We start from the raw sequence: 14,430 nt of genomic DNA, 5'->3' as shown, positions 1-14,430 counted from the left end.
TTGCTGAGTTTCTCCCGCATTTGGATGTCGGTGCCTCTGATTACTAGAGTGTGTTCCCTCATCGGTTGCGGCTTTACACGGAAAAATTTCCGGAATAACTAGAAGTAAGGTTTGATTCCCACAAAGGTTTCATAGCAGTGAACAAAGATGGTAGTTTGGAGAATTCTGTTGGGGTTCAAATGAATCAACTCCAACTTATAGTAATCTAGAAGACCTCAGAAGAGATCAAAAGATGGCAATGCAAGGCCTCGCTCGATGAAGTAAGCGAAAATTACCATCTCGTTAGGGTGTTTCTCCAATGGCCACAGTTTGCCATAGGCGGATCTCCAACTAATGAAATCTTGATTTTGGAGCAGCTTGGCGGCCACAAGCACCTTGATCTCCTCCTCTTTCAAGGATGACCGCTTCCAAGCGCAAACAAGAGTTGGCGACACAGTCTGATCGGTTTTCCTGTACTTAGGCGCCGGCAACTAAAGATCTTTTCCCTTGCCAGATCCTTTTTTCTTCTTCTCCTCCTCGGCAGGCTTGACAACAGCAGCTTTTCTCCCCATCCTTGGTGTCATGAGCTTCTACTGTCGCATACAATCGGGGGCTGAGTGGCGGGGGACGGTGGCGCTAATGCTTGGAGATCGGGCAGTGGCGGCGCTAGGGCTTAGGTGCGGAAGTGGGAAAGGAAAATGGCAAGGATAACACATAAGGGATAACTTGCTCTGTCATTTATAATAGCAGCGCATTAACAACTGGACAATTAAAGGGATTTTGATTTAAAAGGATTCCCACAAATTAGGAAACTTGATTGGCAGTTACCTTTATTTTCGGAGAAGATAAGATTTGCTTCAACAAATGGTCACGTTGTTCAAAGGTTGACCCTTATACCCACCAAACTAGTCTGCTAAAGGCTCAAGTGCTGTGTGCCACGTGTCCATCGATAAAAAGTTTTTTCTCCGGGTTTTAAGGGGAAAGTGATGCAAATTACAGATTGACCCTCAGCTTGATTCTTTGATTCAACCTAAGGCTCGAGGGCTACTCCATATAAAATTCAAGGTTGAAATATAGAAGACTAAAGTTAAATGAGGCTTGAGCACATTCTAGGTGCATGACAGTTTTTGGGTACCTTTGAAGATTTAACAAGATGAAGTACTTGAAGAGCGCCAAAACTAGTCAGTGAAGTCTACAAAAGTACTTGGAACTGCAACATTTGACTAAAAAGTACTTGGGGGCTTGTTGTACATACATCCATGGGCCCGCCAGAAGGTTTGGATAGTCCTAAATATAGGGTTGGACACTGAGACGCATCTGACATGGAGACCATGGCGCAGGGCGGCATAGTCTACATTGAAAGATAGAAACTAGTCGAGGATTAGGAAAATACTCATTGTAATAAGAGTAGAACACCTCTAGAAGTATCCAACTAATATTCTTGTAACCTGCTGACCTGTAACCCTACCCCCGGCAATATAAGGCAAGGCAGGGACCCCCTCCAAAGCAATTCAATCCAACCAACACATAGGACGTAGGGTATTATGCTATTCATCGGCCCGAACCTATCTAAATTGTGTGTCTGCATTTACCTTTGAGTTCCTGATCTCGATGAGCCTTACTAACCAAAACATTACCTCGGGCACCCCCTCAGTAGGTTGCCGGGTCTAAACACTAACAAGGTGGTTTTGCTAGTTACCTTTGGGATCAAATAACACTACTCGACAGAATACATCCGGTTCGAGGTGGCGGACTTTGAAACATCATACCACACCATCCTCGGAAGACCAGCATTGGCCAAATTCCTGGCCATTCCGCACTACGTGTACTTAGTACTCAAGATTCTAGGACCCAAGGGAGTACTCTCCCTGTGCGGCAACTTGAAGAGGTCGTACGACTGCGACATAGAAGTCGTGGAGCTAGCAGCAACTACCCAAGTACCAAACTCGATGATGCATGTCTTCACCACATCCAAGAAGCTATCCCCATCAGAGCTCAAGATTCCAGAAAAGAAGTCGGGGGCAAAAGAAAAACAACAATGAGTGGAGAATGTGAGTCGACTACACAGACCGCAACAAGCACTATCCAAAGGATCCCTTCGGACTCCCTAGGATAGATCAAGTAATCAACTCCATAGTTGGATTTGCCCTCCTCTGTTTCCTCGATTGCTACTCGGGGTATCACCAGATAGCTCTCAAAGAGTAAGACCAGATGAAGACCACATTCATCAGCCCATATGGAGCTTTTTACTACTTAACAATGTCTTTTGGGTTGAAGAACGCAGGCGCTATTTATCAATAGGCAATCCAGGAGTGCTTCAAGAAGCAACTATACCGCAACGTGGAGGCGTATGTGGACGATGACCTGATTGTAGATCTAGAAGAAACTTTTGCAAGTCCGCAAGAGTTCCAGTGGAAGCTTAATCCGACAAAGTGTGTCTTCATTTTGGCTTCCAGGAAACTACTCGGGTTCATCATTAGTCACCGAGGCATTGAAGCCAACCCCGAGAAGATCTTCGCCATCACCAATATGCATGCCCCATCAGGCATCAAGGACATTTAGAAGTTGACTGGATGCATGGCAGGCCTCAACAGATTCATCTCAAGGCTTGAAGAACGGGGCCTACCTTTCCTTAAACTACTCAAGTGGCAAGACAAGTTTTAGTGGAACGAGGAGGCAAATCAGGCCCTACAACAATTGAAGGATTTTCTATCAAAGCCACCAGTCCTCATGGTGCTAAAACCCAATGAAGATTTGTTGCTCTACATTGCCGCGACTACTCACGTTATCAGCACGGTGATTGTGGTTGAAAGACTGAAACCAGGCCATGTATTCAAAGTATAAAGGCCCGTCTACTTCGTAAGTGAGATACTATTAGATTCCAAGACCAGATATCCACCGGTCTAGAAGATGTTGTACGCGATACTGCTCACCTCACAAAAGTTACAACATTACTTCAAGGAGTAAAAGATCTCCGTTGTCACCGACTTCCCCCTGGAAGAAATTCTCTACAATCGGGATGCAACAGGAACAATATCTAAGTGGGCGGTAGAAGTCGGAGCATTGTCCCTGGAATTCAAGCCGAGGACTGCAATCAAGTCCCAGGCTCTAGTCGATTTCATGGCAAAGTGGCGGGAGAATCAACTACCAACGCTAGCAGAGCGTCTTGAGCATTGGGTCATGTATTTCGATGGATCACTCAAGCTCGAGGGCATCGGTGCAGGAGTACTCTTGATATCTTCCAAAGGCAAACAACTCAAGTACGTCCTGTAAATCTTCTAGGAAGTGTCCAACAATGAAGCGGAATACGAGCTGCTTCTGCATGGGCTCCGTCTGGTAATCTTGGGCTCCGTCTGGTAATCTCGCTAGGAATAAAGTGGTTGTTGGTCTATGACGACTCACTGTTGGTGATCGATCAACTCAACATTGAATGGGACCACCACAAGGAGAACATGAATGTGTACTGCCTAGAAGTACACAAGCTAGAGAACAAACTCTCTGGTTTGGAGTTCCACCATGTTGCCCGTGACAACAACGTTGCTGTGGACGTCCTATCAATGTTCGGATCCACCCGCGCTCAAGTTCTAGCAGGAGTTTGTCCATGAGATACACAAGCCATCAATAACGGAGTCAGCACCATCAACAACCACTGATTGAGATCCTACCGCACCAGATCGGGAGGTTATGATGATTGATGTAGACTGGACCACTCCCTTCATCGACTACATCAAAGAGCACAAGCTACCCTCAGACAAGAAAGAGGCAGAACAAGTCTCACGGCGTAGCTAGAACTATGTTCTAGTCGGAGACAAGCTTTACAGAAGAAGCGCATCATGAGGAGTACTTATGAATTGCGTCTCACGTCAAGACAGCAAGGACATATTGGAGGAGATCCACAAAGGCATTTGCGGCAACCATGCGTCCACATGCACAATTATGGGTAAAGCTTTCAAATCAGGGTTCTATTGGCCTACAGCTCTCGCTGACCCCGAGAAACTAGTCCGCTAATGCCAAGGGTGCCAATTCTTTGCCAAGCAGTAGCACGTCCTTGCCTACAAGCTGATCACCGTACCACCTTCTTGGCCCTTTGCATGTTGGGGGCTCGACATGATTGGCTCACTTTCCACGGTGCTTGGAGGATTCAATTGAGTACTTGTAGCCATTGAGAACTTTACCAAGTAGATAAAGGTGAAGCCAGTCACCTGCCCTAAAGCAGACAGAGTACTCAACTTCCTCGATGAGCTTGTTCATCGCTACGGCTTCCCCAATCGCATTATCACAAACCTGGGTTCAAACTTCAACAACCATGGGTTGTGGGAATGCTACGAGAACAGTGGGATCAACGTCTAGTATGTCTCCATCGCTCATCCGCGGCCCAACGGCCAGGTTGAGCACGCCAGCGGGATGATGCTAGATGCTCTTAAGAAAAGGCTGCATGACATCTCCAACACCAAGAGAGGCAAGTGGCTCAAGGAGCTACCCAATATATTCTGGGGGCTACGCACCCAACCATGCAAGCCTACAGGGCAATCGCCCTACTTCCTCATCTACATATCTGAAGCTGTGCTACTCGCTGATGTCATGTGGAAATCCCCAACAGTCGAGCAGTATGAGGAAGACACAGCAGAAGAAACAAGGCTTCTAGACATTGACATCCTCGAAGAAGCTCGCTGCGCAGCACTCATCTAGTCCACAAGATACCTCGAAGGGATCCGCCGCTACCATGATTGAAATGTCAAAGAACAATCATTCAACATAGGTGACATGGTCCTTCACCGTATCCAGGACACCAAGGGGCTGCATAAGCTCAACTCGCCATGGGAGGGGCCTTTCATCATCTCCAAGGTCACTGGACCTAGATCATATTGACTACAAAACCCCTTTGGTCAAGACATCAACAACTTGTGGAACATCGAGCAACTCTATAGACTCTATCCTTAATTTAGATTTACATATACATGTAATCAGCCATCAGCCCTAGTTGTAGATTTACAACTCAACAAAGTAGTCATATTTTTGTCATAAGTCGACTACTTATTTCTACCTTATCACGGTTTGCAGAAGCAAGTTCATAGTACTCCTAATGAGATATTCAGCTCCCTGGGAAAAATCGCCCAATCACAGCTTGTAATAACAAGTCTGCAAACTCCAACGAGCTATTCAGCTCCCTGGGCAAAATCGCCCAAACACGGCTTCTAATAATAAGTCCGCAAAATTCTAATAAGTTATTCATTCACCGGACAAAATCATCCAATTGCGGCTTGCAAAGCAAGCCTGCAGTAAACTTCATGAGTTAGTTAACTCATTGGACATATATGTGTTATGGCAGCTTGCCAAAAAGAAGCCATCAGTACCTCAGGAGCTAACTAATTACCTGAGTGACTATTCATCAGACAAATCTATCTAGTCATGGCTTGTAATAACAAGTCTACAGTTCCAGACTTTCCAGAGCGTAACATCAATACAACTCAGAGAGGTTGTAAAGATAGGCTCTAGTCATTGAAACCCTAAAGAGACTACTCCCCGAGTAGCATACTATCCAGCTCGAGTACTCACGCTCCACAAAAGGACACGCGTCCTAAGTACTCTACAATATGCATCTAATGAGGCTCACAAAAGAAGCGTTGTGCATAGAAACTAACATTAATCATACGAGCAACAATCAGGATTAATTGTGAGAGGCACTAAAAAACAACAAGTCACAAAGCAAGAAAATAATTGCATAAAAGACTTCAATATGTTACAAGCATTGACAATTGTTCATTACAATACTAATGTTTGATTACAATGCAAAATTACTCAAGGTCTAGCTACTTGGCTACCTCTTCAGCGATGTGTTCCATCTCTTGCATAATCTCCTTGAATTGCTCATCCGAGCAATCCGACGTCATCCCCTCGACAATGGGTTGTAAATTCACCCGGGGATAGAAAGACTTCACAAAGCTCAAGGCTTGCTGAGAGATAGACTTCACCATCTTCTGAATATAGCTAGAAATCTTCTCAGGTGCATCCTTGAGTATCTCTGATAGCAGATGAGGCTCTACACCTTCAACTGGAGGATCTATCATGTCTGCAATGGGCTAGGCGGCTTCACAGATTTGCTTTAGAACAAAGGAAGTACTCTCCGCCTCTGCCTCATGGTTCTTCAAAGTCTCCATGACTTGAACAAGGTCAGCCTCACCATCCTCGCGCATCTTCTTCTCCTACTCAAGGTGATGCTCCAGCTTTTCCACGTGAAGAACAAGCCTGTCATGGTGGTCGGTCACACGGTAATAAGAATTCTTCCAATCCATGACCTGCGCCTCAAGATCCTTCTTGACCTTTTTCAAAGTTATACATGGATGTACAATAAGGGTCAAAGACTAAAAAGTAGAATCAACAGAATAAAGTTGCAAGAGCAGAGGATTACCTTTGACTTTCTGGCTCAAGGACCTTTTCTGCCCAATAAGGCAATCCTTTTGTTCTATAAGCTTCTGAATACGATTGCAGTACTCGGCAGCCGTCCCATCAAATTTCATAAGCAGTCGCAAGGAGTACTCTTTTTCTTTGGCAAGCTCCTCCTCTAGCACCTCCACGCGAAGTACTGTATCTCTGTATCCCTCAAGCATCTGTGACTTGTGGCGGGAGCGCTCAATAATGTGCTACAGCACAAAAATCAGTACTCGTGGCAATTCATGAGCACAAATCCATTGATTATCTCCAACAAAACAAGGGCAAGAAGATATACTTGCATATAATTGCCTAGGCGACGATGCAACTCCATCATCAGTGACACCATTTCAGGGTTTAGTAACAGGTCGTCAATCAATCGGATGTCCTCCAAACAGATATTCTTATCCTCTTCAGACTCCGCATAGAATTCTCCTTGTAGCACCAAAGCATGACTACTTGATGGCCTAGCCACTGCACCTTCCATTGCCATGGCTTCCAGAGCTGATGCCGTTTCAATTCCTACTACTGGCTCGGGGGCTACAGGAGATTCCATGATGCCAGAAGTAGTCACTGGGCCCTTGGGCAATGGCTCGGGAGCTGTCACTTCTACACTCGCCATTGACTCGACTACTTTGTGCATTAATGTAGCCACACTAGATACAGCACTCGGTCTAGTCATAGTCTCTTCAGGTTGCCCTTGAGGCATTGGGGTCGACGGCACTAGGGCAGGATCTTCTACTGAGGGGCCAAGTCCATCAGTACTCGATTTTTCGCCAAGTCCTGACAATTTCATGTCCGAGGATTTCCTACAGAACCAAGAACTCACAATAAGTAGTCACAGAAGGACTAGGATTACCTAGACGATCTTTTTAACTTCAACTTGGGCTCTCCTATTAAGAGCAAGGGCTTGATGCCTAGGGAGGGTACCTTGGGCGCAGTCTGCACCTCTACAATGCAAACTTGACCAGCATGTGGTACTCCCTCCAGTCTTTGAGTTGTTCTTGTGCCGGCAGGGTCCACCATTTGACCAAATGCATGGTCATTAGCAACATCACAAAATGACGGATCATAGTCAATCTCAATCACTTCTTCAATCACCAACGACTCATCTTGAACAGCCAAAGTAGCCACCTTTTTAGCATCTGTCGCCAGCTCGAGTACCTGCAGTCCACTAGTGTCATCTTGAGTAGACATGGTGGTGACATTGGAAATATCCTTTGCGAGTACATGATAATTAGGATTTTGTCCTTCCTCATAGGTAATTACCTTGGGAGGCACATCATCTGCTGATATAGAATTCTTCACGCCCTGTTTTGCAATGACAGTCCTCTTTTTCTTCGGTCGTGGAGGGATTGCAGCTTCAAACTTGTAGAAAAGTAGGAGAGGGTGGGCATGGCGCACGACATGGATGGGGCACGTCGGACAGGGAGGTGCAGCGGAGGGGGGAGTGGTGATGGCGTAGTAGGGGGGCGCTGCCTAGGGTTTTGCACGGGGCAGGGAGGAGGCGCAGGGAGAGGAGAGGAGGCCCACGATCTAATCTCGTGATACCATGTAGAGAAGTAGATGGGAAACATCACACACCCCATTAAGGGGGGTGACCTCTGTATATATATTGCTAATATGACTTGGAGTACAAGGAAAGGATAAATACATCCTAATATACACATATACTTTCTAGCAAAACTCATCTATTGCAGAGCGTTTCTTTGCTACAGAGGAAGACCCAGCCTTAGCAAACGGCTGAGCCTTGACTTCATCTGCAGCATCAGAACTAGTGCCGCTAGAGGACTCAACTACCTCCTCCTCCTAGTCATCACCTTCCCGTATAAACAAGCGAGGAGCAGCTTCATAGACTTATTCAGATCCGGGAGGAGGAGCAAAAAAGTACAAAGCAACATCTTCCTGCAAAATGAGATAAGTTAGTAGACTAGTACATTTCAAAATCAGTACACGAGGGCTATGGTCATGAGTACTTACAGGCTTTGGCAGGTGTAAGGTGCTGAATTCCCGTACAATAGTGGGGATCCCGTCCACATTCTTGAACATTCACTTGAGGCTCACCATGACTTCATCTGTGCTGATTTCATCAGAAGAGAATCTGGATGGATCATTGAGGCCAGTATACTCATAGCAATAATGGCACCGCTACTGCAGAGGTTGGATGCGGCGCTTCATAAAGCTAAAGGCCATTCCTACTCCGGTAAGGCCTTCTTGTTTCAGCTGGATGATTCTACCCATCAAATCGGGCAATTGCATGCAATCGCCATGCCTTGGCTCAACAAGCCACCTGTTGTTCCAAAACGGACGGTGTCCTGTCAGCTTGGGGAGTTTTGGATCATGGTTGCCAATATAGCACCATTTTTCCTTCTACCCGGCATTGGAGTCTATCAACTCGTAATCCAAATAATGGCTGCCAACTGTCTCCTGCATATGAATTCCGATGCCCCCAACCAAAAGTGTGTGTTCCCTCGAGGGTTGTGGCTTCACACAGAAAAATTGCCGGAATAATTAAAAATGTGGCCTGATCCCCAGGAAGGTTTCACAGAAGTGGATGAAAATAGAATTGTGGAAGATCCTATTGGGGTTCAAATGAATCAACTTCAACTTATAGAAATCCAACAAGCCCCGGAAGAAATCAGAAGATGGCAATGCGAGACACCACTCAATGAAGTGAGAAAACATTACCGTTTCATTGGGATAGGTCTCCAAGGGGCAGGCGCTGCCATAAGCAGATCTCTAGTTGATGAAGTTTTGATCTTGGAGTAATTTGGCGGCTACGAGCACTTTGATCTCCTCCTCTTTCAGAGTTGACCGCTTGCAGGCACAGATAGGATTTGGTGGCACGGTCTGACTGGTTTTCCCATATTTAGGTGCCGGCAACTGCAGCTCCTTCTTATCAGACCTTTTCTTCGTCTCGCCCTCGCCCATTTTGGACGCAGCAGCCTTCCTTCCCATCTTTGATGTCACAAGCATTTTCAGTCGCATATGCTCGGGGGCTGCTTGGTGGGGAGATGGTGGCACAAGTATTCAAAGATCGAACAATGGCGACCCTCGCCCACTTTGGACGCAGCAGCCTTCCGTCCCATCTTTGATGCCACAAGCATTTTCAGTCGCATACGCTCAGGGGCTGTTTGGTGGGAAGACGGTGACCCAAGTGTTCGAAGATCGAACAATGGCGGCAGCGCTAGGGCTAATGTGTGGAAGTTGGAAAGGCATATGGCAAGGGTACAACGAAAGGGATAACTACCTCCGTTATTTATAACAGTGGCACAGTAAAAACTGCGCAAATAAAGGAAAATCAATTTAAAGATCCCCAAAATTTAGGACTACTGGTTGGCGATTTCCTTTTTTTGAGAGGAGATAAGATCTCTTTTCAGAGATGGACACGTTGATCAAAGGTTGACCCTTATACCCATCAAACTAGTCAACTAAAGGCTCGAGGGTTGTGTGCCATGTGCCCATCGATTAAAAAGGTTTTTTCTACGGGTTTTAAGGGAAAAGTGATGCAAATTACAGATTGACCCTCAACCTGATTCTTCGATTCAACCTAATGCTCAGGGGCTACTCCATATGGAGTGCGATGAAAAGTCGCACTTCCATATAAAATTCAAAATTGAAGGATATGAGACTGAGTTAAATGAGACTTGAGCATATTCTAGCCGCATGGCAGTTTTTGAGTACCTTTGAAAATTCAACCATATGAAGTACTCGAAGAGCACCAAAACTAGTCGGTGAAGTCTACAAAAGTACTCTGAACTGCTGCATTTGACTAAAAAGTACACGGAGACTTGTCGTACATACATCTATGGGTCCACCAGAAGGTTTGGACAGTCCTAAATATGCGGCTGGATACCGAGACGCATCTGACGTGAAGACCATAGCGCAGGACGGTATAGTATACATAGGAAGACAAGAACTAGTTGAGGATTATGGAAGTACTCGTTATAATAAGAGTATAACTCCTCTAGTCGTATCCAACTAGAATTCTTGTAACCAAACAACCTCTAACCCTGCCCCTGGCAATATAAGGTGAGGCAGGGACCCCTCCAAAGCAATTCAATCTAACCAACACATAAGAGGTAGGGTATTACGCAATCTAGTGGGTCCGAACCTGTCTAAATCGTGTGTCTGCGTTTACCTTCGAGTTCTTAATCTCGACGAGCTCTACTAACTAAAACACTACCTCGGGCACCCCCTCAGTAGGTTGCCGGATCTAAACACTGACACCTTCATCTAGAAAGGACTGCTCTTTTATCTTTGTCCTAAATCAAGCTATTTTAAAATACTTTGACCAAATTTACATAGAAGAGTATCAACATTTACGATACAACTATGTAAATATATTTCGTGATGAATCTAGTTATACTTATTTGGTATCATAAGTATTTGTATATTTATATAAATTTGGTCTAATATAAGATGGTTTGACTTAGCACAAACCTAAAATATCACTCATTTTTTTGGCTAGAGAGAAAATTTTAGTTCCTCTAGGATTTCAAGTGACAGGACAATCCAATCCTATGTTTTTCTGTTCCTACATTGAAGAAGAACAACTCTAAGTGATAGTCCCCATTTTAGAGCCCCAAAAAATTGAAGGCTTACCCTATTTTGAGCCCCCAATACTTAGCATCAACTCTAACAATAATAGCCTCCTAATCTCAGCCCTTATTTCCTTCTGTCGCTGTGCTCTTCTATCTCGGCATGGGGAAGCAGCAGCTAGGAGGTGGGAGGAGATAGCCAGAATGGAACCCATCAGTAATGGAATTCGAATTCGAACCTACTACAGCAGAACAATGTGGTCCCATACTGTACTATTGTTGATACTATGGAACAATAATAATTACTTAACTGTCTACAACCTCCACGCATTGCGTACACGTGAAATGTAACAAAACAATGAACTGTACTAGACAGCTGATTAGTGCATTCCAGTGGTACGAACATGAAAAATAAAAGAAACGGTAGAGACATCTATATTCATGATTAGAATGGTTGGCAAGTAACTTCAATTCAGTGTTGGTGTCCACTTGCGCGTGCAAACAGTCATATCTGTTCCGCCACTTTAAATCCCCTCGCCCTCGGCCGGTCCTCCCATTCTCACCTCCACGACATCGCTTCACATACACAATCCAGCATGAGCCCATCACCAATTCACAAGTTCCTCAAAATCGTCTACACAAAGACAATAGACAACTTCCTCCTAGCAGCCTCTGTGTCGCTCACAATTGCAGCTATCGTCGTGACGGCAAGAAGCAAGCCTCATGATTTCACTGATAGAATTCAAGACCTTGGTCCTTCATACATCTTGTCGATTGGATTGATCTTGGCCACCGCAGTGACTGTGTACATCATGCAGCGTCCACGCATGGTGTACCTCGTCGACTATGCTTGCTTCCGTGCCCCCCATAACTACCGTATACCCTCCGCAACTTTTGTTGAGCATGCCCGCCAAGTGAGCTATTTCAGCGAGCGTAGTGTCCGTTTCATGACACGCCTTCTCGAGAGATCGGGCCTTGGTGAAGAGACAAGCTTGCCTCAAATGGCCAGCTACCTCGAAGCTTACAAGTACTGCACATTGGAGACAGCTCGTGAGGAGGCTGAGCTTGTCGTCTTCTCGGCCATCGATGATCTATTTGCCAAGACAAGCATCGATCCAATCACCATTGACATGGTTGTCGTAAACTGCAGCGGATTTAGCCCAACACCATCTATGCCAGATATGATTGTAAACAAGTACAAGATGCGCAGCGACATCCGGAGCATCCATCTATCTGGAATGGGGTGTAGTGCAGGGTTAATCTCAGTAGAGCTCGCCAAGAACCTACTGCAGACCATGCCCCAAGGTGCACGAGCATTAGTCGTATCTACAGAAACCCTGACACCCAACTACTATCTTGGGAACGAGAGAGCTATGCTGCTTCCATATTGCTTGTTCCGCATGGGTGGAGCTGCCGTGCTGTTATCGACATCACCTGCAAAGGCCCGATTTAGACTCAAGTGCATCGTACGGACACTCAGCGCAGCCGATGATAAATCATACAGATGCATTCATCAAGAAGAGGATGACAAGGGAAACACGGGGGCCAATCTCACCATGGACATCATAGACGTTTCTGCTAACACACTCAAAACCAACATCACCACCATTGCGCCGCTCATCCTTCCGGCCTCTGAGAAACTGCGGTTTGCACTGTCCTTCGTATCACAAAAGCTTCTCAAGATGAGGACAAAGTTATACATGCCTAACTTGCTCACTGCATTCGAGCACATTTGCGTCCATGCAGGTGGACGTGCAGTGATTGATGGGATCCAACGCAGCCTAAGCCTATCAGATGAGCATGTTGAGCCATCCAGGATGACACTTCATCGATTCGGTAACACATCCAGCAGCTCCTTGTGGTATGAATTGGCATACATCGAGGCCAAGCGCCGCATGCACAAGGGGAACCGGGTGTGGATGATTGGATTTGGGTCTGGGTTCAAGTGCAATAGTGCAGTTTGGGAGTGCATCGTTCCCGCCCACAATGAAGATGGACCTTGGGCTGGGTGCATCCATCGCTACCCAGTACGTATTATTCCTTAAAATTCGTAAACATGCTGTAGCAAATATATCACTTTAAGATTACCAATAATCGTTTAATAAATTGCGGTTGGAAAGGACCGTCTCTCAAACTATTTAAGAAGACAACTCTGTTTTTTTAAGAACCGTCAGGAGTTTTGCTCGGCATATATTAATAGAGAAAAAGATTGTAAAAATGTTGGTCTAAATACCACTCGTATTGTAACCACAAATATGAATATGATAAAGAATTCATTTTGCCGTTTTGTGTCTATCTGTTTCTACATCGCAATGTACTGGAACCACCTGAAGTGCCTTACGTACGGATGGTGGAATTGATTCTATATATCAAGACCGTCACACACGGTTTAAACGCAAAACCAGATTAATGAATCATATGCACGTCAGGAAGAAGTTACACACATGCAGCGACTTGAGTAAATACCATAGACAGTGCCATGACGTAAAGAGAGTATTATATTTATTACATGACCGATAGTCTTTAACACAAAAAGCAAAAAGAGGCTTTATTATAGCAGCGGAACTCTAACGAAGACGACGACTCCATAGGCAGTTGACTGGGGAACACGTATGCCTGGAACTCCTCGAAGTCTTGAAGAACCTCCTCAAAGTTGACTTGATCTAAGCAGCGGTTTTAGCAAGGGCGAGTACACTTATGGTTGGTACTCAACAAGCGTGAGGAATGTGTAGTGTAAGGCCATTCAAGAATAGGCTATGGTTTAATAGCAATTCAGCAATTCAATTGGTTGGTCAAGTTTTATTAGCAATTACTAAGTATAAGTTTATACCATCCACGTTGAGCATGAACATAAATAAAAATAACAACAATAAATAACAACAATTTAATTCGACTTCCGATAAATTAACCATGTGAGGGTCTAGGCTGCTCTTGACTGCGAGCACGGCTGATCGATCAGTTTTACACTCTGCAGAGGTTGCATATCTTTACCCACAAGTCGTGTAAAAGTTCAAAAAAACTTTAGACCCAACCATGTTGTGCGGGGTAGGCACAATACCACGCTTCTGAGGTGTGATTGCATAGGGACTCTACGAGGTTTTTACAAAGATTCCCTAATAAGGAGTAGCCCACTAAGGTTTTTAAATCAGTAGCAGAGCAGAAATCTCTCTCAAGAATGCGAAGCTACCATAGAGTCTGAGAGCCGAGTTATACCCCATCTTCCGCCGCCCCTCTTGCCCTTTCGCTAAGACCGCTTCAAACTAGAGTCCCTAATTAATTAGCCAAGATCAGAGCCATATAGTTCTTGTGGTTGTACTGTTTTCCTTGGTGGTCGCTTCATGTTCCAATTACGCATGGTGATCTTGTATTAATGAAAGGTATAGCATAAATAAAATAGGTTTAAGCATTGGTTCATTACTACCACCATAACCAAGTTGAGCAACTAAGCAAGAACTATACAATATTAAAGTAACCTAGGTTG

General features: G+C 45.0%; 1 protein-coding gene across 1 annotated transcript; it reads left to right on the top strand.

Moving 5' to 3' along the window:
- The first annotated feature begins 11,496 nt into the window (after nucleotides 1-11,496).
- On the top strand, nucleotides 11,497-13,242 carry LOC117851895 (3-ketoacyl-CoA synthase 5). The gene has a single exon (XM_034733806.2). It carries the CDS (start codon nucleotides 11,546-11,548, stop codon nucleotides 12,992-12,994), a length of 1,449 nt encoding a protein of 482 aa, XP_034589697.1. The 5' UTR covers nucleotides 11,497-11,545; the 3' UTR covers nucleotides 12,995-13,242.
- The last annotated feature ends 1,188 nt before the right edge of the window (nucleotides 13,243-14,430 follow it).

This window comes from Setaria viridis, chromosome 4 (assembly GCF_005286985.2).
Source record: "Setaria viridis chromosome 4, Setaria_viridis_v4.0, whole genome shotgun sequence".
In the NCBI taxonomy this organism is placed as follows: Eukaryota; Viridiplantae; Streptophyta; class Magnoliopsida; order Poales; family Poaceae; genus Setaria; species Setaria viridis.
Note: the sequence above shows the minus strand (reverse complement) of the source record. Positions and strands in the feature narration are given on the sequence as shown.

Excerpts from the sequence above, each read along its gene's own strand:
- LOC117851895 (XM_034733806.2), top strand. The coding sequence starts at position 11,546 with ATGAGCCCATCACCAATTCACAAGTTCCTCAAAATCGTCTACACAAAG.